A 26,208-nucleotide genomic window follows, 5' to 3' on the forward strand; every position below is an offset into this window, starting at 1 on the left:
AGAGCAAAGTGACTCTTTCTCTGTGAGATCCCATGGGCTGGTTCTGCCAGAAATTCCGATCTCCCTGTTGACAACAATTTCACGTAATTCTGGCCAGTGATTGCTGGCATATAACTAAGTTAATCTGCATCATGAAGCAGAGGTTTTGCTGTTTGATAAAGAACAGCCTCTCCTTCTTGTCACTTGATTGACGTAGACAAGGAAAGTAACAGCTTCAGGTATTTTGAACGAGTTATTTTATTTGGCTATGAAGTAACTTAGTTTTGGATAAAGGAAAAAATGCTTCTTTTTTCTCTCCGCTGTTAGCTAAATTTGGGCACTACATTCTTTTAACCTGGGTCTTGTTCTGCTTTGAAACATTCAGTGATACTTAATCTTTTTAGGATTGGCATTCATTTAAAAGTCCACAGACTAGTGATAATTTCTAATAGTACTTGATGATTCACAAAGTGCTTTGCATGTGTTATCTTATTTCCTATTTTTAGTGACCCACTGAATGGATGATTTTATTTCCAGTTTACAGATCAAACTCCTAAATTAAATTTCATTCGCACAGATAAAATGTCCCAGGCTGTGTTTCCCATCTACTTACATCTGTTTCTTTTGCATATAATAAGGATGTATAGAGTTAAAAGAACATCTGGAGAAGGTGTAATGAATTCCACATGTCACAAAACTGTCATTAATGACAGATGTTCTAGCTCAGGTAGAATTTTAAGTTTGCTTAGAGTCGCTGGGTCAGCATCATAAACCCATTACATCAGAGAGAACGTTTAGTCATTTGAAGACGTAATGGTAGTAGGTAGATATTTGATTTAGCCTAGTCAATTGGATTTCTCTTTGGCCTGTTCTACTTTATTTAACCCTAAATCATAGTAGCTATTCAAAGCCAAGCTCCTCCTCTTTTTCTTCCAGCCTCATAACATTTTTAGCCTCTTTAGAGAATTGGTCGGCATATTTCTGCAGTCAGTATAAAGACTGAAACTTGTAGCAGAGCCAAAAATACTTCACTCTTTTGCTTCAAAGACACATGCCTGGCCTTTGTCCAGCAGTCGGGGGCTGAGCCAGGGAAGGGAGCAAACTAACAGAGGCACATCAAAACGTGAGCGATGTCAGTCAGGGTGAACCTCAGTTTAACTCTTGGAGGAAATTCCAAGTTGACCATTTGTTGTAAGGGTTTTGTCACTGAATAGCACGATGTAAAATTGATGCAGTAGCTTCAGTTTTTCTTTGCCTCAAGGCAAATAGTGCTAATTAAAATTTTCAGATAACTTCAGTAGCATCAGGCAAAGGACCATGCTGTCCCTAGCTAACATAATTTCATCTTTTTTTCTTCCTTATATAAGCCGGTATATTTAAGTGGTATAACTTATGGCATTTGTAGGAGCAGCATTTTAATTTCTAGTTATGGGATATATTGATTTTTCTCCATACTGAAATCTGTGCCTTTATTAATATCTGCGCCTTGGGATTTCTTTAAAAAAATAATAAACTGGCCATGATATTATTCATGCATTTAACAAATGTTTATTGAGTACCTGCTGTCTCTCCACTGAACTAGAAAAGGAATGTCTTTGATTGCATGCAACTTATATTCTGTTTAGAAAGATGAAATCAAGTAAAATGTGACTATTTCAGGTAGTAGATGGTGGGGATAATGTCAGAGAATATGTGGAACAAGACACTGCAGATAAGGCTAGTTAAAGAAAGCTGCTCTGAGGAGTAAGCTGCTCTGAGGATGAAAAAGAGCTGGTCATTTGGAAATCTGGAGGGACCGGTGTTGCACACAGTGGAAATAGCAGGTGCATGCATCCTGGGGTGGAAATGGGCTTGGTAGAAAGGCCACTGACTAGGTGGAAAAGCGGGGTGCAAGGAGGAGAGGGGTCCAGGATGAGGCTGGAGAAAGGGTGGCTGGGGCCAGATGGGAGGAGTCAGGATTGGATGGTGCAGGCTATGCGAAGTCATGGGAGGATTTTAAGCATGGAAGCGTCTTGATCTGATTTATGGTGGTTCTGTGGGACGTGGAGGGCAAGAGTGGGAGCAGGTTGACCATCGGTGGGCTGTATTGTGCTAGTCCAGGTGAGAGCGGGACCTGGAGAGAAAGCTTCTGTTAAGATTGCAGCAGCAGAGGCTGGGAGGTGTGGATGGAACAGGAGTCTGCACAGAAGTCGTAGGTCCACAAGGCCTGCTGCCAGGGGTGAGCAATACGGGTAAAGAAGAAATGAGGATTTTCATGGGATTTTGGCCTCAAGGAGCTGGATGAGTTTACTTACCCTGTGGACCATAGAGTTTTTCTTTAAGTTTATATGTGCATTGTGTTTTTGTTTTTTTTTTTTAATGAGGTGTACTGACCTGAATGAAAATCCTTGATGTATTATATTGTCTTTAGATCTTGTCTGAAGATTGTAGGGATAGAAAATAATTAGGTAGTGATGCCAAACTTTGGGGTCATTTATTCCTTTTTTTTTTTTTTAAATGAAACAGTAATCGAGTCATAGAGACTAGAAACAAAAGGGTGGGGGCAGGGTATAGCTCAGTGGTAGAGCGTGTTTTTAGCATGCACAAGGTCCTGGGTTCAGTCCCCAGTACCCCCATTAAAGAAATAAATAAACAAACAAACCTGATTCCCCCCCCAAAAAAAAGAATTAAGAAAAAAAGAAACAAAGAATGTGTACACTTTCTTGGGACTTCTCATCCTCTCATTTGGATAACAAAAACTTACTGATTAAGAAACAAAAATACGAGTATTTTGATTCTTCTCATTGTTAACATGGTAATACACATTGTAAAGGAAAACAAATTAAGAGGATAAATAGACAAGCAGATAAGTGAATCTCCTCCATCTTACTTTCTGGGGTACAGGTTGACATAATCCCTGGAAGGTTTAATCTAGCTTATTTTTCCAAGTTAATGCATATTATACTTCTTTCTTTTTAAGGACTGCCTGTGATTCCACTTCATGAATGTATTTCATTTAACCAGTCCCCTGTCCTCAGTAGACGCTTAAATTTTTAGTGTTACATTATTACATGCAGTGCTTTAAAACCCATTCTTCTTTGGCAAATGTCTGTCAGTATTTCAGCATATTGACTTTCCACCCGGAGGCTGTTCAGAGCCGCCCTCCAGCTTGGTGTCGCTGTGATTTCGTGAACCACCTCAACACTGTTGATTTGTACCACCAGAATGAGGCAGTGAAAATGTGAGTTCCTAGCAGCATCAATCAATCAATCAATCAATATAAATTGTTAATACTCACCAGTGCCACTCCGGAGATGTCTGCTGCATGTAGAAATCATTGGGATGGTAGCAGTGCTTCAGATTTGAAAGGGGACATTTCAGGATATAAATCCGTGTTTTATGTATACTTGCTAGAAGACCTTTCTAATTTGTATGCTCACTAGTTAATATATACACACACGCTTGCTGTGTCAGCCCGGTAAAGCTGTGGTCTTGCGTACGGCCAGAAGAGGGAGTCTTTATCGCCTCTTTATGCTGTGGCACCTACCACCTGGCTGGGATAATTCTTCCCATGCATTCTTAGTTCAGGCCCATAAAACTGGCTTGGGACAGGGGGCAGTGGCTAAAATTAGCTGTTTCCTTCCTCGTTCCAAATTGTGTGTCTAGAACTCCCAGTCTTCAGGTTTACTTCTATATTTCGTTCTTAAGACAGCCGTTCTCAAACTGAACTTCAAAGAAATTGTATCGCTTTTCCTCTTGTGTGTTTGAAAGTTAATAAAAAGAGAGAGCTCGGGGAAGGTAATTCTCTCCATTTAAAATAAGTTCAAATACAAGCAGTCAGCCCCCAATCACACGTGGTAGAGTCCTTGATTCATAGTCTCCTGAGGTCAGGAATAAACTCTGGCATGTACTTTGTTTCACTGCTTCTTAGGCTTGATATTTTTAGAAGATTTTTGAAACTCCTAATACAGAAGATTTAAAATAAGCTTTAGAAACGTAAGGTATCGTTTCACAAGAGTGGCTAACAACGCTTTTCCTGTGTGATTCTTACTGTGCTCTGTTATGGTCCTGTAACAGTCTGCCTAGCCAGACAGACGAGATGGGCACCATAGTCAGAGTGAAGCAGTTTGATGTAATACCAGAATTTCATGCTGTTTAAATTTTTCTCCAGCCTTTTTCACAGTGCATTTTTTAATAACAAAAACATGTTAAGTCAGTTTCTTTATGGATTTTTTTGATTGACACATGAATATATGAGATGCATACACCCATCACATATTTTTACATAGATAACACAAATTTAATAACCTCAAACATGCTGTTTTCAGTTCAGCCTGCTTCTTTTTTATTTCATTGACTCTTTGCCTCCCCACCTGCTCCAGCTGTAATTGGTCCTCTCCAGTCTGTAACCCATCTATGTAACCTGGTACATTCTCAGTACATAACTTAGTATACATTCTTCTATATTTTTTCTCATGCTCATAACTCTTTATAGGTACATGCAATCCCGTGTCTTATTAGCAAGGGCTTTTGGTCACGGTTTGAACCAAAGATGAATCCTATTATGCACACTTCTGCTTCTTTTCTACTCAGTAATAACCACATGGAAGTCCTTTCACATCTCGGGATAGCACTAATCCCCTTTTTAATGGTTGCTTACTGTTCTAAGGTGTGACTGTGAGGTAGCTTCCTCAGCCAGGCCCTCTGTCTGTGGACATTCACTTTGTTTCCTGCTTTTTGCTCTGCTAACAAAGCAGCAGGAACCACCCTGCTACATACATCCTTAACTGCTGCTGGCTTTGCTTCTATGGGATGGAGTCTCAGGAAGGGATTCCTGGGTCAAAAAGAGTATTTATTTGCATTGTTAGTTGCTGCTACTAGATTGTTTTCCCAAAAAGCTGTTAGTACTCTGTATCTTGACTAGCCGTGTATGAGAGTATCCCCACCAGGAGTAGGTATTTTATTTCTTTTTCTGAACTTCCATTTCTTTTTTTTTCTAAAGCCTTTTCCTGTTTTACACACATAAGCACAAATTTGATTAATTATAATTTGACTTTGGAATCAGTTTTACCAACAAATGCACTTTTTTTTTTTTACTGCAAGTGTAGCACGGATCTTCCAAGTTTCAGTGATATTTCTTATGAGGCAAAGAGATCTTTCAAAACAAGAGTGATGATTTTTTAAAAAATATTCATTTAAACAATTACGTGCAGCTTTCCTGGCATTTATGGGAAATCTCTATTCATGAAAAGGTAAATTCATGCATGAAACTTACCTTAGGGAAGAAATCTAGTTCTATGAGGCTGGGATTCCTCCGCAAACCTGTGTCACCTCCTAGAGGCTAACAGTTTCTGTTGGGATTAATTGCGGGGCCAGTGAAAACCTGCTGTCAGTTTTATTTCTGATCTCATTATCCTCCTTGCTTTTGGTGTGATCGGTCACCTTTTAACAGTGTTCACTTTGTGTATCAAATAATGACTGGGCTGAGGTCAGACTGTGGTTAACACAAAGCCTATGTAAATCAGGCTGCGAGGTTAGACTTGATTTGCCTGCCGCTGAACAATCAGAACAGCTGAAAAGGGACACACACACGAAGTGTGTCTGAGCCCTGAAGGAGCGTCCACCAGGAAGGTCAGATGATGCCAGCCAGAGGAAGGCTGCTGCGTGGCGTTAGCCCCCAAGGTGAATTATCCCCATTTAAACTTCATCTCCCGCCTCTCCTAATCCGGCGTGAGTACCTAATGAGCGCTGGATAATAACATAGCAACATTTCTTGGTGAAGCTAATCTGGTTCTGGATAGCAGGCTTCCAGGCCCACAGCTGAATGAATTGCTTGGTATTTCCAAGTTTGAAAATACTTTCTCCCCCTTTCAAGTGCTCCTTGGCAGCAGGTAAGGAATGTTAAAGCTCCTGTAAGTGCCAATTAAGGCCAATTATAACTCGCCCGGCCTGCTGAGACAGTGGAGTGGAGTGAGTGGAGACTTGTTATGCTTCTGTAAACCGGAGAGCTGGCCGCCACCAGTGACAGGAACACAGGATTTCCCAACTGCCAACGGCTTGTCCGTTGCCCTGCAGGACAGCCAGCCAGATGACACCTCCGCTGGCTTCTCACGAGTGGATTTAGGAGATCCCAAGATTTGTTGGGGACTTCGCTAATTTCCAGAATGGAAACTGCTGTCTTTCTCTTTATTCTTCCTTCATTTCAAATGGTACCCACTATCCAGTGTCTCCGTCTTTCTAGTTGGGGTAGCTAAGATTTACAGAGCGTTTGAGGAGAAGTGCTGGACCCTGCAGCGCATGTGTCCCCTCCTCATGGCCCGGTTCAAGGAGGCACGGTCAGTGCTTCCCACGGGAGGACACAGACCCTGAGGGACAGAAGTCTCTGGCCCAGGCCACACGAGTGAAAGCGCTGAGGCTGCGGACCGGGGCCGGGCCCTGGCCACCCCTCCTGGCTGCTGCTGGTCTGCTGGTCTGCTGGTCCGCTGTGAGCGGCAGATCCACGGGAGGATTTGTGTCGGCTCAGGGCTCCCTTTGTGCAGCCGGAGTGAAACTGACGAGTGCACACCATCCCCGCCGCAGCCAGCACCTATAATTTTTGGTCTGTAAGGCATGGATGTTGTTCTATAAAAACGGTATTTTAGTCTGTAGTCTTTTTTTAGTCCTTAGTATGTTTACTTTTTTCATAAGGGAAAAGAAATGTGACCATGTCCCCAGACCTAGGCCCTGAAATATGAACCGTCATGGGGAGATTTAACATCAGTGTAAGCTTTATTTGGTTAGGATATTGGGAAATGGTTTGAAGAAAATAATAATAATGGTTTCCAAGCAGAACAGGGTGATGTTTGGTTAAACAGTTCACTCACGGCATTAAGAGAGGTGTGTGTTTAAAAGTTCCATCTGAACTTTACATGCCCAGTTTTTGTGTATTTTTGGACATTCTTATACAAATTTTTATTTTTCCGGCTTGCATGATCATTCATCCCTTTTTTTTTTTTTTGATGTTGGTCTTGAAAATAAATTTGAATTCTTTCTTGTTGATATGTGAAGTTAAATGTAGACATGTATCTGTAGCATTTAAGGACATTTGCCAGAGTTCACCCTGAAATTCCTCAGGGTTACAGAAAAACTTCGTTCCCAGAATTGTTGTGGGTTGGCTGGTTCTCGTAATGACCATTTCCCCCAGGACTGTCACCATCTACAAAAGGGAGCATTAGAAAGGCAAGCATTTGTGCTGGGAGGACGGTACGGAGTCTGGGTCCAGTCTGATGGGTGCAGTGATGTGGACCTGAGCCTTAGTCTGAGGAAGGTCCTCTTATCCCAGTTCTGTTCGGGCATTGACGACATCGAGGAGCCTCCTCAGCTGTCTCCTGGGAAGGGCGAGGGCGGATGGGTGCAGGGAGCAATGCTGAAACCTGTTGCAGTCAGTGGTACAGCGAGGTTTTTTTTTTTCCTATCTCAAGAAACCCTTCAATGAATTAACCTAAAAGTCTTGTTCTTGCTAATTTACTTTGGAAAGATTTGCACCGCCTGTGCTTCTAAGTCCTGCTTGAGAACTCCTTCCTGTGTTCTTCTGATGTCTTTTAATCTTAAGGACCACCATAGTTTTGCCTTGTTGGAATATGCTTGTAAGAAGTCTGGGGAAAAAAAGTTTCAGAAAACCCTCTGGATCGTAATATTGCTGCCATGGTTAGGATCTGAATGCTTGCTGTGGAAATAAAGCAGTGTGGCTATGATTCTTTTGTTTTAGAGTAAGGTTAAAAATTTGTGTCTGGTCCAACAGAAGCCATTTCCTATGCCTCACAACTCTTTCCCACCCCTTCCAAGGCCAAATCTTTTCCACACATGTAATTCATGACTTTTTGCCAAATATTCTGTATTGGGTGATGGTATTCTGTGGAGGAATTTCCCCCCTCCCTTTGACATTTAAAAGTGTTCATTCTGAACTATGAGGCATCTGACTCTATTTATGTATGCAGCCTTTATTATCATAAAACTCAGATCAGTTGGCTGCTTTTTTCCATGTCTGTTTGACAGTAAGCTTCGGCAATTGACAAGACCGAGTAGTGATGTGGGGAGTGTAATAGGGCTGAGATGGGCAAACAGCTGACCTGGGGAGGCACTGTTTACAAAGAGCCGCATAGAGAAGTTTTTGGTTAAAAGTATAAAAGGTCCCCAGCTTTAGTCAGTCGTCCAATAATCACTGAACTCCAGACAGTCAGGTGTATATTTTTCTGAAATTAGACATATTTTACAAACATGCACATAAAATGGGTTAAGACCTTTCCTATTAGATTTAGGAAGGAAAACTATGTTTCAGGATAACAAACTTCTATTTTTTTTTTAAGTGTAGCTAATGGAGAAATCGAATGTGGAGAAAGACTCCTGCTAGTTGTGGAAATGTATAACGTTAAAACGTCTAGGTCTGTCAAGGCTTAAAATGTAGATGTGTAATGAATCATGTAAATTTTCTAATATACCTGGTAGTCGTCAGGTTAAAGTTGTTCAGAAAAATCAGGGTGTGAGTACTTCACAGTTTAGCAGGTTAAATTTATAAATTCCGTCTTCCTCAGTTTTGGCAAGTTGCCTTTCAGAGGAGAGGATTAATTTACACCAGCCAGGACGCCTTGTATGACCATATTAGATGAAATTAGACTCCTCCCCTTGTTTTCTGTTGATCTGCCAGGACCTTTGTAATTCAAGTGCTTTTTACAGTAGTAGCAAATGTTACATAAGACCAAACATGGAGCATATTTGGAGTTGGTGGGCAGACCCAAGTCATGATGCAAGCGCGCAGTAGCAAGTGTGCAATGAAGCACAACCAAATTCTGTGAATGGAAGGTAACGAGAAGCCTCTCCAGAGCAGCCCTTCCTCCGCACGAGGGCTGAGAGCTCCGCCGGGTAAGTTTTCCGAGGCAGTTTTCAGAGGCCGGGCTTGGCCCGGGGCCCGGTTCTGGACGAGCGGGCGGAAGGTGGGGTCGGCCTTCGCCAACGTTCCGGGGACCCGCGCGGAGCGGGCAGGGTTGGCGCAGGCCTCCTTCCTTCCCCTCCCCGGGCCGGCCCCGGGCGGGCGGTCCGCGGCTCCCGCGCGGGCGGCGGCGAGCTCTGCAGGGCCGGGGGGGGGGGTGGCCGCGGCGGGAGGGGATTAGCGCCGCGAGCCGTCCGCAGGAGCCATTCCGAAATGTCATTTGAGTGATCCGGCCAAAGGTCAAGCGCAGACAGGAGTTGAGTTTGCTATTAACTCCAGCAAAATGCTGAGGTTTGCACCCGACAGTTCCCGCAGCGCAGGACGGGGAGCGCGTCGGTTCCGGCGCTCGCTAAACATGGAGGGACGTTGTAACACGCTTGAACTGTTTGGTTTTTATCTCACTTGCGGTAAGTGAGGTTTCATGACAGGCCGTGCACAGTGTTTCCTGTAGAAGGTGTTTGCAAGCTGTTTTGTCAGATATTTCAAATCCACAGCAAAGTTTCAAGCAGGACACCGTCAAGGGGAAGAACAACTCGAAAATACAAGCAGTCACCCTGGGAAGTCATTCAGTAACTTAAATTGAGTGTATAAAAATTTAATTACTGACTGACTGCCAGAAAAGACTTTTTTTTTTTTCAGTTGTGTTATTAAGGTAGCCAGCACGGCGCAGCGGATTCTTCCCCGGAGGGTTGGGCGGCTGTCCTCCAAGCTACCTTAACCGTCTCCTGTCGGTCTGCAAGCAGGAAGTGAGGTGACAGTTGAGTTCTTTAGTTTTCACTGGATTCACATTTCATGCCTTGTGCGGTAATGAGCTTGACCGGATGGTTTTAATTGCGGTTGAAATTTAGCTACCGGTTTGCAGGACTTTAAATGCAAACAGATTTTTAAACCTTTAATCGAATTGCTCAGTTCCCTAACATGGATTTTTCTAAAAACTCGTGTCTTTCTTGTCAGGCAGTTTTAGTTTTGCTGTTCCTGGTTTTGTTTTTGAATATCGCTTTTCATGTTTATTAGTTGACCATCCCCAGCCTGTAGGTGGGGCAAATGCCGTCCTCTCCTTTCAGGGGAAAAAAAAAAAACACGTGCTGCAAACTCATTGAAAACATTGGCATTGTTAAGTCTTGAATCACCCATTCCTCAGTAACATTGTGTTTCAGGAGGAGGCATTAAGGATTGTGTTCTGAGTTTGAGGTTTTTGTTACTCCGCAAGTTCAAACGTCTTCTCACTCCTACTTTCTCACTCCTTCTGCCCTGCACCTCCCCCCACCCCAAAGTAGAATATGAAGGATCAGAACTAGTGGGAAATAGCAGCAAGGATGTGGCTTGGAGCCTCGGCGCAGCGCTTTGCAGCAGATGGTGCCGTCAGTCCGTTGCACCTTGGACTTGCTGCTGCCTTTTGGCCTGAGAGGGCAGTGCTCCCTGAGGGGATTCCTGCACAGAAGTTTTCATTTAAAAAAACAAAACAAAGACAAATGGAGATAACTCTTCTAGTCTGAATTCTGCAAGGTTCCTTTAATTCTCTCTCCCTACTTGTGTGTGTGTGTGTGTGTGTGTGAGAAAATTGGATTGGAGTGGTAAAGGCATAGCTTGTTTTTCTTAATTCTCTTTTGGCGTTTTGATGATAGCTTTGTATCATCCATTAGGGAAAAACTGGGACCCAGACCCAAAACGTGACTACGGAGGGGCTTGTGTCAGGACTGAAGGTGTTGATGTTGGAGCTGCGTAAGATATTAACAAACTGGAAGGCTAAACTTGTAATGATGTCACTAAACATGTAGGATGTTTCGTGCCCCCCCACCCCCACCACACCCACCCCACCCCGATAAAGGATTAAAGCAGAAGTAGTTGGAGTAGAGTTTTGGGGTTTGGCTCTTTTTTCTTTTCACATGTTGATTCCTGAGGCATACAGACATTTCAAGTCAGTGGGTGGGAGGGAGACAAGGGGGCAAATTTGGGTGAAATGCTGTGCATCACTCAGACCATGAGATCGGGTTTGTTTCAGGCAGGGTGAGTGCTTGCTGTGTCATTTGGGTAACACTGTGCGTCCTGAGGACAGCAGAGAGGTGTCCTTCTGACTGTTGGCAAAGTAGGGGTGTCAGCCAGCATGTTGCTCACTGCATGATGTCCCGTGGTCAGAATTGGTGACGGCAGGATCACAGAGGTTGGCATAGTTTGGTGACTGTGTTTTGCTCAAGGTGGCAGCAGTCTTTTCCCCCCAGGTACTTCTGCTAAAAACATCTGTGTGTGTCTGTTTGAGATCATGATGATAACCCTCAGTTCAAAGTCTGCACCTTGAACAGGGTTGCAGGAGCATAAGGAAGGGCCCCCTCAAGGAAGTGAACTAGTTATTCAAGCCATTCCGTTTTCCTTAACCACGATGTCTTATGAGGACGGTTATGAAGAAATGTTATTTTCACAGCTGAGATGATCAGTTGTTACACCTTCGGTAACGCCTCTTTCTCTATCATTCCACCTCCTGTAATAAAGTAAGTACTTGGAGTTTTTTAAAGCCATTTTTAAGGAACGTTTGCAAAGAGCTACAAGTTAGGGCGGCAGGGAAGGGCTACCCTCAGATACTCAGTAAGTGTTTCATAATTCTCACATACTTGAAAGCAAAGTTCGGAAAGAACAGCCCCCATGGGAAGAATTCCTGGCCGGAGGATTATTGGAGGTTGCCATATCTGCGCGCCTTTCTTAGCAACATTATTTACAATCCATTCACGCCAGTCCCCTCCCCCACCAGAGTCGGAGTCGTTCTCCCTTGTAATCTGCCCTTTGTGATCTGTTCCCTTTCATCCAGCCAGTGTGAATGGGGATGCTGCAGTGCGCATCCTGCCCAGAGACGTGGAAATGCCAGGAGACCTGAAATACTTTAGTGGGGCTTTTATTTCCGTCATAAAGCACTGACTTCAAGAGCTTGATAATTTGATTATAGACCTTGGCGAAAAGTTGTTTCAAGTGGCCCAAGTGCTGTAAATGACTCTCTTTTCTGCACTTTCCCCTTACGTTTTAATTTAAAAGCGCCTCTGCATTAGGGGGAGGAGAAAAGCATTTGGCAGAAGTCGCAGTTGGAGACTAATTTGTTAGGGCAGCCAGTGTTGAAATCATCCTTTTCAGTTAAATCTCTCTAGTGGAAATGATGCCGAGTGCTTTGTGGTAAAGACTTTTTCTTCCTCGCTGTTTTTCTGTGCTGTTTGTAACCCACCTAAGCATGCTCTGAGGCTGCCTCCTGGCGCCAATTTTGGCTCAACTGTCCTTTGAGGAACTGTGTGTCACAGGTCAGCTCTGGATTCCCCAACTTGAGATTTGAATGTTCTGGGCACAGTCCCACCAGTTTGCCTCCTTTTTAGCATCACGCTGTGCCCGGCTCACCCTGGAGTAGTCCAGTCAAATCCATGGGGACCCTCCAGAAATTGGATGAATGAAAAAGTAGATTTTAGGATTAAAACAGAATATGTGATGACAAGGAGTGGAGTTGGACCGAGTTTGCTAGTCAGACACATGAGAGAGCTTTCAGAAAAGAATAAGAATATTTACAGGGAAAAATTTACAGTGAAGGTCGCGAGGAGACATTGTTAAACGCTTCATGTCCACGCGTAGTCCGTGGTGTGACTTTAAAGGTGTGCCAGGTTTTGTTTGTTTGTTTGTTTGTTTGTTTTTTAATATTAGGGGAAAAATCGGTACATCAAACCCAAAGTCGTGGTTTCGCAGATGTTGCTTAGGATAATGCTAGATTAGGTATGCCTGGTCAGCCACTGAACCTTTAAAAAATAAGTAAATAATAGTCTAGATTATGTGTAGATGTGATAAAAGATCTCAGAAGTTTAGGGAAAACACTGATGTAGAGCGAAGTAGATGTATAAGAAAGAAGTTCTGAGATACATATATGCAGTCTTGACAGTCTGCCTCGAGTCCTGACCTTGGATGTTGCAAAAGGGAGGGGGTCATAATCCCTAGGAAAGACACGTGATGTCAGTTTGACCCCCCCCCCGTGCGTTGTGTTTGATGGCCTGAACGTAAAGTAGGATGGTTAGTGTGGGTTAACTGGGAACTGTGTAGTGGCACATTGCAGTTATTTTCAACCTGGATGTCAAAATAAACAATTTAATTAATTTTGTGAAGGGGCTGCTTTATGAATGGCCCCGTTTCTAAATTGAGCTTTTTGGTGTATGTAATTACAACTTGCAGTGCCCCACCAAAGGGTCTGTAAATGTTTACCTGTGTTCTACATCTTACAGCCATGTGTAAGCTTGATTATTAAAAATCCTTGCTTAAAATGGGAATGTTTGTAGAGTATTAGCAGAATGGGGCTGTCAGAGACCCCTTGAGGTCATGGCTGCCTTAAAGTGTGGGTTGGTGTTTCTCATAAGGCCTTTCCATAACAGAGTGCTCTTACTCAGGGAAGTTTAAACTTACCTGACCGGATCCATCCAAAAGTGTGAGTTTCATTTAGAGAAAAATATGTGAGTTTCAGGAATGATTACTTTGATAATCTGTGTAAAACCGCAACCCTTGGATCCATAAACTTGATCTTCACTTTTTTCCTTTTCACCTGCAGTTCTTCCTCAGTGACTCAGGGACTCTGTTCTGTCAGGAAAAAATGAGCCAGTGTTTCACTTACAACATAACTTCAACTTGAATGAGCATCTTTTTTTGGTTGGTGTGTGAATTTATTCACTTTTTTAAATGAATTCTAGAAGTTGTTCTTCTGAGCTCTTGGCTGAGCGGAGCTCAGTATCTTCCTGGACTGACACAGAAACTAAATACATAAACTGAGTCGGCCCCACACTGGAGAAGATAACGTAGAGCGCGGTGGGTTTGGTTGTTCTCCAGTGATTTCTGCCTGCTTGGCTAACCCGCGGGTGGTCCTCACTGGAGGCCGAAGCCGGCCTCAGCTGCGCTACCGGGTCCTCTGTCTCCCTCCCTGTGGAGTTCCCAGCAGCTGGCCCACAGTCAGCCCTGGGCGGCAGGCTTTGCAGCGCTGTCACTTAATCCCCGACGGCCGTGCAAGGTAGGCTGGGCTGCTGAAGAGGCTGCCAAGGTAGATGGTGTCAGGCCGTCGCCCAGGGTCACCCAGCTGGTAAGTGGCAGAGCAAGGATTTGAACCCACGTGTCTCTGACTTCAAAGTTGTTACCTCACCCAAAGTTGTCACTCCCTAAAAAAAAAAAGAAAAAAGGTATTTTTGTTTTACTTGGGGTTCTATTCAGGCTGGTTAGTTAAGACTGACCGACGGCCTCTGCTGGGAAGGCGACCAGGACCAGTGAGTGACTAGACACATATGTAATGGTGCTGGTTGGTGGGGTCAGCCTCATTGTATAGAACGACTGTTTGCTGCTCCCGCATATCCATGTGGGAACTTCGTAAGTGACTCTTTTTAGCCAAGCCAGAAACGCAGCCCTGACTGGCACTTTCTGCCAAAACTCATTCTTCAAACCATCCTTGATGTTTTAAGACCCCAGAGGGAGGGGGGAAAATGCTACATTGGCTGACACCCATAGCTAGAGAGGTGGCCACTTCCAAAATAGAAAGGTTAAATCCACAGCAACCTGGGTTCCCCTTAAACAAATTCTGGATCCCCAGCCCAGATTTACCAAAACTCTTGTTTTGACCTTGTTGTATGTTCCGCCTGTGCAGGCCTTTGTGCTAATCGCTTGCTTTTGCTGAGTGCTTGGAAACGTCGTGTATGGCCCATGCCCCACCCTTCACTCCTCCTTTCTGCCTTCCTTCGGACCACGCATCGCCTGCTGATAACACCATCTAAGGGCAGGCGGATTGTAGTGTGGTCCAGCCTGGGCGCTAGAGTCAGCCTGTCTGGGATTGCATCCTGACCCTGCTTCATTAGCTGGGTGACGCTGAGCAGGTGACTTGAGTCCTTTAAAATCTTGACTTTCTCATCTGGAAAGTGAGGCTCATGACAGCGTCTGCTCTGTAGGATGATGGTTAGCACTGAACGAGAGAATCCCTGTACACTGTGTAGCGTGGCGCCTGCCCAGTAAGCAGTAGTTAGCTGTTGCGGCTGTTGTCGAAGGTGAGACTTGCCATCAGGCCCTTGTTCGGATTATAAAAGGTGAATAAAAGGTTTAGTAAGATACAAGGAAAGGGCCCGAAGTAAAGATAGTTCTGTGAGCTTCTCTGAGCTGTGAGCCACTCTGGCCTGCTCTTGCGCGATGCACATGGGAAGTGGGACTCACTGACACTGTGCCCCTGGATGGTGGTGGGCCTTGCTGGGTGTGAAAGTGAGGCCGGAACACCAAATGATCTCTCTTTTTTAAAAGTAGGTATTTGATAATCACATAAACCATATTTCTTATAGAAAGATTAAACCTTATGCAAAAAATTTTTAAAAATAGACCTGTAGTCCCAGGGATAAGCACTTAAAAAATGTTGGACAAGTATCCTTCTAGATTTTTTCTGATCATGAGTGGTTTGAAGTTACAGTTTCTTTTGCCTGGATTTTCAGTCTGTCTCCTGACTTTGACACTTGAGCATCATGAATTATTTTTAGTTATTTTCAAAGCAATATATATGACTTTAAATGATATAATTATTTGCTTTGAATTCCTTTTTGATTTGTACCTAGGTGTCAATATTTAAATATTTTGAAAATCTCAGCATAAATCCACAATTACAGAAAAGCTGTCCTGTCCCCAACCCGCCCCAGTATGCTGCCCTTGCCTGCAGTGGTGTCATGTGTTCAGGCCAGCCGGGGAAGAAAGCCCCGTGCATCTACCTCTTCCTCTCCCCCAGCTCCCATCCGTCTCTGTCTCCACGCCTACCTGTCTGCCTGGGCAGCCTGCACTGCACCATCACACACTCAGCCATGTCTGTCTTTCTGTCCCTGCTCTGTCTTTCGCTGTATCTGTATGTGTCCGTCTGTGGGTCTGCCTCTCTCTCCCTCCTGCGGGAGTCGGTCACAGTGCACCACTCCTCACCCAGGGACGGAGTGTGCTTTCTCTGGGCTGATGCCAGACCCCGGAGAGAGGAGTGCTTTGAAAATTCAACTTGGACTCCTCACCAGACCACACTGCAGTTATGCTTAGCATCTGGCCACCACTTTGTCCACTTAATATAAGGTCCCTAACCCTACTCATGACTTGCCCATGTCTCTTTTGATCTAGAAACACTTCTTTTTTTTTAAGTTGGAAGCCCAGTTTAAAATCTTAAGAAAAATAAAAGCCCAGTGTGAAAGGTTGGGGAGAGTCCAACTCAACTATAATTAAATTTGGTTTTTCCTCTTTGCTTTCTCATGAAGGGAAAGCCAGATGCCCCCCTTTCCAGAGAATAAGTTACCAGACCATGATGTGAAGGAACGACTTAATTCAGCAGCACGATAAGGATTTGAGCTGGCACTTTTCAGCCAGAATCTCAGTTATATACACACACGGTCTGCTTTAAGTTTTAGTGAATGGAACAAATTCACACGATAGATTACCTTTCTTGGTTTTTAAATAGCTTTTATTGTTGAAGTAGAATATACAACTTCTTTGAAATGTTATTGATACATCAGCTAACTTTTAGTGTTGGGAAGCTTCGAGTCTTGACTTTCTAGTGTGAAATCCCATATCAGAAGTGAATAGGCAAGGGGAAAAAATGCATTAAATGAAGAAACTCGGGAGAAGAGACTAGGATGGGACTAGAAAGTTGAAAGGACAAGCTTGAAGTTGCAGCCAGTTCTGCTCTAACACAACATGCATTCCTAAAAAATTACTGCACTGTGCAAAATTGTGCAATAAGAACCACGTGAGATTCATTGGAAAAATGGGATGATGGGCACAGCACGCAAAACTTCATCAGTGACACATGCAGAAAGAGGTGGGAACCTAGCAAAAATGGTAGCACAGTTTTATGTCGATTAAATGGTTAAAAACAAGTATGAGTTCTAATATGACAATATCCTTTGAAAACAACCTGATGTTTGCTTCTGGAAGTAGACCTCAGAAGGGTTGCAACTTATTGTGAAGTGGTGGAAGGAGGGTTATCTGAAATCGAGGACAAGTGCTCGCACCAGATGTGGCTGGTGTGGCTCCTAACATGCATGCTGTGAACTGAGCTGGGTGGTGGGTGTTTGGGGGAGCAGGCTGGGGGGGGGGTGCTTTGTGTATTCCCACGCGCCCCAGGTCAGTTGGGTGCAGTTTTCTTCGTTCACCTAGTGCTTCTTACAGATGAAGTCTTGCGAATGCAAAATGTCATCATCTCCACCCTGTTCCTTCCTATATCAGTGGCTTCAGAATAAGTTTCTGTTTTCAAAACAAGCACTGTAGCAGAGCGGACTATGTTTTAATTAGATTGGGAGTTTTATTTACATCATTTGGTACACGGGGAAATACATCATTTTGACTCTGAGATACTTGCTTGAGATTTGTGATACCCTGAGAATAGTAAAAGGAGTGAACTTCCTAGAAGTCACAGTTCTGTTCGGGAGTTTTATTCCTCTTTGTAGCGCAGATGTGGTATTATGCCTTCAGTACGCTGCCACTGGAGGGGTACCTGAGATGATTTCTGTGGATGAGTATGGATGAATATTTAACTTTAATATCTAATTATTTTAATGTATGTCAGAAAAATAGTACACACTTATCAAACCTATTGTCTTACAGATATTACTGTTTCGGAAGCATCTCAGCTGTGGGTGGTACCCTGTTTCACGGTGAACGGTCTGAAAGTGGCCTGGGGGTAGCGTCACGTTGCCCTTGGTAGAGAGGCACTACTTACTGGTGATCCAAGGGCTGGGGGACAGGAATTCTAACCATCCTGAAATCCTGTGTGAGAATTGTCATGTCTAAAACACCAGTGATTCCTCTCTTTGACCCATGAGAGACTGGTGAATATTAGATTAAGGAGGGAGGAGGTCACAGTAGAGCTGATAATTTATGTGAAAGTGTTGAGTCAAAAATAGTATTTTATGTGGCTTTGGTAAGAATGTTGAATATAATTTATAGTTGGTGGAAATTTGGAAAACACTAGTTGAGGACAAGTAGTAGCAGTGAGCATTACTTAACAAACCCTGGTATGTAGTGCCGTGTGCCAGGCAGTGTTCTCAGCGCCGTGCAGGTGTTAGCTTTTTCAGGCATGGTTAATGGTTCATGAGGCATTAGGCTAGTCTGAGGCAGGCTCTCAACTTTGGCTGCACAGTGGAATCACACAGAGGAACTTGGGCAAGTCAGATGCCCAGGCCACACCCCAGGCCAGTTAAGCCAGGATCTCTGAGGACTCGGGCGTCAGTATTTCTTTAGGCCTTTAGGTTATGCCAGTGTGTAGCCGAGGTTGAGAACCACTGGTCTAGGGCCATTTCAGAGGCATTCCTCTTCACAGGAACAGCTGGACCCATCAGGCAAATGTCAGTCGAAGGCTTACTCTGTGGCATGCTGTCCAGGGGCCGGTGACCAAGACGGGACACTCCACCATCCAAGGGCATCGGCAGAACTGGAAACAGATTTTTACAGTCCTGGCTGACAAGTGCTGATGCTTGGAAGGATATTCAGAGTGTTTTAGGATCACAGCAGAGAAAGAAACTAATGTTTTTTTAAAGAAAACCTCAGGTGCCAAATTTTGAAAATTATTAAACTTGTTATTTTGACTTTCCCTTCCTTACACACAACTTTCACATCTGGGGGGAGAAGGCAGCAGGCACTTATAAATCACTCTCAGTTTAGCCTTCCTGCCTTGGTTGTGGCCTTTGTGCGGGATAGCTGGAGACTCTGAATTCTGTCTGTAGATGCCATAATAGACCTAATGTCCTTCCAGGAACAAGTCGTTGCAGCTTCACAGAGAGGCTGGTATTAAAAGGCCTTTGGAAATAAACCATTTTACGTGAGGGTGATAGTCATTGATTCTAAAATGCTCAGTTTTTTAAATTCTCAAGTAGCATCCATATTGTAATAAGTAAACATTGGATCACAGATATTTTAAAAACTTAGAGTTAAGCAGACAGTTCATTTTAAGTTACAAGTTTAACTGAAGGCAGCTACTAAGCTACCAGCATAAAGTACTTAAGCAGATAAAGTTACTAAATAATTTACTTGTTTCCTATAGTAACATTCTTCAGTAGTTCTCGATTTATTTAGTATGGGTTCCCTTACTCTGAGAAAACCTGGTTCTCCAGTGGATAGACTTACTTTCAGTTAAACCTGTGTAGTCTGCACCTAACCGTGAATTACTTCCTGGTTTATAAAAGAGGCGTAGCTGTTCGTGGTGTTTTTGTCTTGTGCCTTTGGCATCGTAGTGGTGTGACCCAGAGCTGTGCCATCTGTAGTCAAATGAGATATTAAGAAGGGGGTGGGGATGAAGTGATGCACAAGAAAATTTCATCACAGATTCTTAAGGAATGATAAGGTAACCCTCGAAACATTCTTACGTGGTGTCATATGCTAGTGGGTAGTGACAAGAAGAAATTCTTACACGTTTTGCTGCTTTGAAAACTGCAGAGGTACTGTGCTAGAAAGGAAGAAGGAATTCCGTGCATTGTCAATTAGCTGAGCTCTGCAGATGAATGACTAGTTTTCCCCTCTTTGACTGCAGGTTGGAGTCAGCGAGGCACGTTTCTGAAATGCAGAGCCCAGTATTCCCAGGTTTAGCGTGGCTGTTTAATTCCCTAATGGCTATCTGTGTGTGATAAACCTCTTTACGCTGAGGTGTTTCTTAAGCAGAAGGACCAGTTCCTAGAATCCAGAATAAGTCTGCAGGGCCTAGATAAGCCATTTCTGAACGCTGCTGAGTGTAAATATATTTTCACTTAGTGACACATGTTTGAACATAAATGTGTTAATTTCAGGGGACCCTTCCAGGGTTCCACTGGAGACTTGCCTGAAACGTGGTGTCTTTTTTTTTTTTTCTTTTGTTTTCCTTTTCAGAAAGAAGACACAGCTCATCCAGCAAGCCGCCTTTGGCCGTTCCTCCCACGTCAGTGTTTTCCTTCTTCCCTTCTCTGTCCAGAAGCAAAGGGGGCAGTGGGAGCGGAGGCAGCCGCCCTTCCAGTGGAGGTGTCGTAGGCACGTCGTCGTTCAGTTCCAAGTTGTTGAAATCGCCCAAAGAGAAACTGCAACTCAGGGGGAACAGGCCAATGCACCCCATTCAGCAAAACAGAGTCCCCCACGGTAGAATGTGAGTATGGCCGAGGGGTTCTTACAGCTCACCTGCCGGAAGTGAACCCTGTCCACAAGTAGCACCTGAGCGTGTCCGTGAATAATGTGAAAGAGAGCCCACCTTGGGGAAAGTGCAAATATATGTGGTTGCTTCTTTGTGTTTCCCTGTTACATGTTGGGAGGCTTTACAGAGTCATAGTAGCCATAATAATAAGGTTAATACTTACGTATGGATCCGTTCTTGTGTGCCAGCTCTTGAAACTTCGTGCTCTCTGCGTGTTGTTACTTACATGTCGCGACAACCCTGTGGCATAGGTGGTGTTGGTATCCCCATTGTCCACATGAGGAAAGGGGAGTGTAATACGATGGAAGAACTTTAGCCAAGGGGCCCTCGGGTCCAGCAGGCCGGGTTTCAGATCCCACCCCTGTTCCCTCCTGGCTGCGGGGCCTGGGACAAGGCCCGTTTCTCTCAGAGCCTAAGAACAGCAGCCGCTCTGCACGGTGGCTGGGGGCAGTGGAAGTCACGTGCTCAAGTCTGGCGCCTGGCATAGTGTGTGGCCCACAGGAGACGGTCAGCGACTAGATGCTGGTGCTTCTGCTGCTGCGGATAATGATAGGCATAGAAAAAAGGTGACGAGGTCCCCAGAAGCTGTTCTGGGACTTTCTGGGGCCTGCAAAGCAAATAGGGAAGCAGTGCTTCCTCTCCCCCGAGTCTCGGGTTCACATCAAAGCAGTGATGAGGGAAGACTGGAAGAAGTTCACACAGCCAGGCAAGGCCTTGGCGCGTCTCCACGGCAGAGCTGCTGGCTGGCAGGCTCCTGTGGTCACATGAGGGAGCAGCCGTGCCCTCCCCTAGAAACACATCTTGCCTCGTCACGGCATCCGTCCGCCTTGGTGGAGGGCGGCTTTTTCCTGGCCCGCCTCCCTGTCAGAGGGTTATGCCACACGTCCCAGTCCCAAGGTCTGATAACCTGGTTGATCTCAGGGCCGCGGCTGGCATCTGCTCCTGCTCCCCGACCTTGCCAGCTGGGAGCGGCCATGGCGTCTTGCAGTGTCTCTGCCACTGCCGGGCTGTCCCAGGTACAGCTGTTTGGTGCTGTTTGTCCTGGTTGCTAAGCCCCCCCCCCCCCCGCTTGTCTGTCAGAAGTGCAAGTACAGCGAGCTTGGCTTTCGCTCCCGGAGCTGTCCGAGAGCCAGGGAAAGTGCCAGTACAGTGTGCAGGTCACTCGCCAGCTTAGCAGCTGTTAGAGCACTGACCCCACTGGCCAGAGTTCGTAAGACCGCGTCAGTCCCGATCCTCTGTACTTGGAGCTGGGCTTCAGATGGGGGCCAGGCCAGCTGTTAGCTTCAGACCGACATTTGCCACCCAAATGATAGTGTCAGTAAGATTCCAAGAAAAATCAGTTCTTGGTTAACAATGCCGGATATTCAGGGCTCACCAGCTGAGTGCCAGGCACTTCGCTTGCAAGCTCCTATCCGAGGAGCCTTTTTCAGGGAGTGGAGAGTGATCCCTTCGCTGACGCATCATATGCTAATGAAGCATTGCTCTTCCTCCCAGACAGAGGTGGAGAGCCTCTTCTCGAAGGCACGGCCTTCGGCAGTTTGAGTTCTCCTAAGTTCGTAGTGACCCTCCTCGGAAATGTTCTCTACTTGCAGTTGTTCTTTTCTCTGCTCGTTCAGTTTATTTTGATGGAGCCATTCTTAAAAATAACAGTTCTCAAAAGATACCCTCTGAAGGTCCTGCAGTAGTAGTAATTTTGCTTCTTGCAGGAATTGGCACTGGGCAGCAGGCTTAGATGTCCTGTAGGTTCATGTGTAAGATTTTTCTGGAACGATGGAAGACCAGGTAAATTTCCTGGTTCCACTGGAGCTTTTTGCTTCTCCAGAAGGGTTGATAGACTGAGCAAAAGTGAGCCTCACTGAGCTTTCTGCATAGTTCTAACACATGTTCCTGAGGTACCTTTGGGAGCCAGCTCTGAGCAGTGTGCACGGGTAGGCCCAGGCTCTGCCCTCGTCCCTCTGGCTCACCACTCAGCTGCGGCTGCCGGGGCACTCAGGTCTGGTGTTCTCACTTCCCCCTACGACAGCATGACGCCCTCCGTCAAAGTGGAAAAGATCCTTCCGAAGATGGACGGCACACTACTGAAACCTGCGGTGGGGCCCGCCTGTCCTGCTACTGTGAGCTCCTCAGTCAAGCCTGGCCTTAACTGCCCCTCCATACCAAAGCCGCCCTTGCCTTCACCTGGGCAGGTTCTGAACGGCAAAGGGCTCCCTGCACCTCCCACTCTGGAAAAGAAGTCTGAAGATAATTCCAATAACAGGAAATTTTTAAATAAGAGATTATCAGGTAACTGCATAGCTCCTCCCTCAGTATTGTCTGTCTGTGTTAAGTGGGCCTTCCCAGGGGAGCAGATGAACTGGTACCTTTAAGTCCTCCTTTTAAAACTGACCCACTTCAGCTTTAGGAGGAAGTTCCCTGAGTAATGCTTTTGACCTCTTCGTTCTTGGTTTTAAAGTGCGTGAGTGCATGCGTGTGTGTGCGTGCGTGTGAGATGTAAAAACAGCTTTGCATTGGTGTCCTCCTGAATGGAGCGATGAGTAACGCTGACTTAAACAGTCTCTTCCCTGTCATCTGTGGCTGCAGTCCCACTCTCAGTGCCGTCACAGCTCCTTTGCCATGCTCACACGTTGCGTATTTTATATTTATTGATCATGCCGTAGATTTGATTCAAGTTATAATTTGTCTGAAATAGGAGAATCTCAGACTTCTCCTATTTTCTTATTTTCGAAGTAAGTGGACTGTTTGGTGAACCCGTTGTAACGTCTGTGTGCTTTTGACAGAAAGAGAGTTTGATCCTGACATACACTGCGGGGTCATCGACCTCGACACCAAGAAGCCCTGCACCCGGTCTTTGACGTGCAAGGTAGGGGCTCCTGGGCCAGGCGGGGTGCTCTGCGAAGCAGGGGGATGTGGGGTGCAGAGCACTGCTCCCCAAGTCTCCCTCACTCCCAGGGGGTCTCACTGTTACAGCCAGGGGAATAGTGTTCTATCCTGGTCAGTCTGTTACTTTCCAAGACCTGTAACATTTCTTTGAAGAAACTTAATATGTAACTTTCTCCCCTTTACTGTGGTTTAAATTGTGCTGCCTTGAAACAAGTCCAGAAATCTTTACATGCACATGAATATTCTTTAAATGTTTGGGGTACTCTGTGCTTCTTAAACTTGGAGCTACTTAGAAAAACCTGTGACTTTGAGAAGGCTTTTTTAGTTAAAAAAAAAATACCAGGTAACAAGCAATCTAATATATGTATGACGTAAGAAAATGTGATGGTTCCCTTTCTGTCCTGAGTCTTCCTTTGAAATTCTTGAATATTAGAGAGAAGGTGGGAGATTTGTTATAAAATAAAGGTGGATATGGGGGTGGCTTCAGTAGACCACCTACTTAAATGAGCATATATGCTTATGCCCCCCAGCAGCCTTCAGAAGAGTTCAAAAAGTGTTAAGGGTCATTGCTTTGAGGTAATTTAAAAACCCTTCCTTGAGGGGAGGGTCTAGCTCAGCGGTAGAGCACATGCGTGGCATGCATGAGGTCCTGGGTTCAATCTCCAGTACCTTTGTCAAAATAAATAAATAAATAAACTTCATCAGCACCCCCCCCCAAAAAGGCCTTTTGCTTGGAGGAGGAGGTAAAAATTAATGCTGTCCTCCAGAAACTCACAAAAATTTTAGTGTATTATTTGAAATTTTACCAAAGATTATGTTTGAATAAAGAATGTCAGGCCCCACTCCTCCCCGTAAACAGGGGAGGAATGTTAAAAATCTTCAAAAATAGGAAATATTTCTGAGTAGTTCTTACTTTAATTTAAATTTCTAGTTTAATTTTAGTGTGTGGATTAGTCTTGCAACAGTGGTTCTGAATCTTTGGATGAAATAGGTTGGTCAGGAGCACCTTTAAATATCTAATTTTTAAAAAATTATGGCTCCTCCTCCCAGCGGAAAGCGTATTTATCCATGCGTATTCTGAACGTGGCTTTTTTTTTTCTTCAGAGGTTGATGGTTATCCTCACCCAAGTCCACTCTTGAATCTCTAGGTTAAAAACTCCACGGGGCGAATTGCTTTGCTTTATGTAACATTCATTGGACACGTAGTGAGGTCGTGTTGTGTGACGGTAGCTGTTTGAGCTCCGTAGAATTCTGTCCCGTTGAGCTGCCCCTGAGGGAACTTGGGAACACGTGCTCCGTGTCGTGGTCCCACTGCCAACCTCTCTGTGCTCTCTTCCTGCCTCCCTGGCTCTCAGCAACACAAATGTCCCAGTATTACAATACCTGTGGTCAGTGAAGGATGCTTGCTTGACCCACAAGTCTTTTCAGTCGTCTGTGAGGCGTGCAGGTGAGGCAGGAGCTTTATCAACTCAGAATCTGCAGGGAGTCTGACCAGCCTCTTTCCCAAACCTTCGCTGGCTTTAATGTGGATCCTGCATCTTTCTCCCATCTTCCTTTCCAAGTCGTGTACGCTCTCCGCGTGGCCGTTGAGGGTGTCATTACCGTCTGGAGCAGGGTGCAGAGCCTGTCTTCGCAATCATCTGTGTCTTCACCCAGGCACGTCATGAGCTGAGCATGGCGCTGGCGGGAGTGCAGCGTCACGGCTGGCCTGCCCTGGCACGGCATGCCCTGACTTCCTTCCTGTGTCCCGTTTGTCACTGCTTCCCCCCTCCCTGCCTCCACTGTGGCCTGAATCTGTTAAGCTGTGGGGCTAAACATACTTGTGTCCAGCCGAGTGTCCCCCCACGCTGCTGCCCAGCTCTCTCCTGCCTTAGACTCGGGACGTTGTCCGTCCTCTTCACTGTCAGGGCATCTGCTGCTGCCCACCTGTCGCTGGTTCCCTTTCAGCTGCCTGCTGCCCTCATTGTCGCTGCTTCGCTCCCTCATCCATCCCGTGCTCTGTTCCGTGTCCCCTGTGTCTTCCGTGCAGATAGATTTGGGCTCAGGTAGCCTTGTCTGTTCAGTCATTGTGGACACATTTATGCCCACGTCTGTGGGTGTGAGCCTCCTTCTGGGCCTCAGAGGATCCAGGCTTGAACAAAGTCAAGGCATGTCTCCTACCCTCTGGGTGCTGACAGTCTGATGAAGCAGATGGAGATGAATTTGGTGATGACTCAGATAAGTGTAAAAGTTACCACTGATGGGTAATAAAATGGCCATGTAATGACAGGTTTCATGAGGGGAACTGGGTCAGGGAAGGCTCCTTTGCCGCAGGAATACTGGGCTGAAATCCATGTGATTTACCCGGGCAGAGAAGGGTGGGAACGGGAGAGAAAACGTCCTGTGTGAAGGCTCTGTGACGGGGCAGATCAGACAGCCCAGGGTCTGAAAGGAAGGAGGGGGTAGTTGATGCCAGAGGACCGGGGAGCAGGGAGCCTGCTTGCAGCCAGTCTTTATCCTGGGTGGCTTGGCAGCCCCCACGGAATTCTGATGGCGGGTAGGGGCATCACATTTGTGTTTGGAGGTTTCTCCAGCGCTCAGTGGAAATCCTGTTAACTCTCAAACCAAGCTTGGAAAATACTGATTGTCTCTACCTACTTTCTTCTGTTGGTCTTGCTGTGCTAAGGACCAGGGGGCATTCAGAGATGGGGAGAGGTGTCTGCGTCGTCTGTCTGGAGAGACAGGCAGGTGGACCTTTGATGTTGTGTATTTGTTTGCTCATTCAGCAAACATTGGAGAGCCGTTACTTTCATATACTTTTTGTTGGGAGCGTCATGTTCCAACACCACTGAACAAACAGCACTGAACAAAGCCAAGTTCCTTGTCTTCACTTAGATTTCCTTCTTGTTTATATATTACATATTAAAGAAAAGCAGGTAAAAATTTAAAGAGAAGCTAAACACATTTTTCTGTCTATGCCAGGTTAGATTTTGGGTGGGCATAGCTTGCAGTGTGTCTGTCAGGGATGTGGGTTGTGACATTGAATTTCAAAAGGGCGTGAGAAGCCTGTCTCCTCTTAAATCCCTCAGCTTGTAGCAAGCGTAAACGTGCAGGGCAGTCCCTTTGTACACTGTGCAGGGCCGTGAGCACACAGAAGGTACCGCTTGTAGTGGTACTGCCACCTGAAAGAGAGGAGGGATTGCGGAGGTGAATTCACTCCTATTTGGGAGGTGTGATTTGGGGCCACTGTAGTTTGCATCTCCTTGCACTTTTTCTCGAC

The 26,208-nt window shown here is 45.3% G+C and overlaps 1 protein-coding gene across 16 annotated transcripts in view; it reads left to right on the forward strand.

Annotated features, from left to right (window-relative positions):
- ATXN7 (ataxin 7) overlaps positions 1-26,208 on the forward strand; it is a 136,997-nt gene that overhangs the window by 85,577 nt on the left and 25,212 nt on the right. For 15 of the 16 annotated variants that reach the window (XM_072941609.1, XM_072941615.1, XM_072941610.1 and 12 more), the window contains 3 exons: positions 19,775-20,024; positions 22,093-22,352; positions 22,847-22,929. In XM_072941609.1, the coding sequence (XP_072797710.1) occupies positions 19,775-20,024; positions 22,093-22,352; positions 22,847-22,929 (593 nt within the window). Of the gene's footprint in view, positions 1-8,721; positions 8,857-19,774; positions 20,025-22,092; positions 22,353-22,846; positions 22,930-26,208 lie in introns of those variants that run through there. The other variant, XM_072941616.1, reaches the window with a different exon arrangement.

This window comes from Vicugna pacos, chromosome 17, assembly GCF_048564905.1.
Source record: "Vicugna pacos chromosome 17, VicPac4, whole genome shotgun sequence".
Lineage (NCBI taxonomy): Eukaryota > Metazoa > Chordata > Mammalia > Artiodactyla > Camelidae > Vicugna > Vicugna pacos.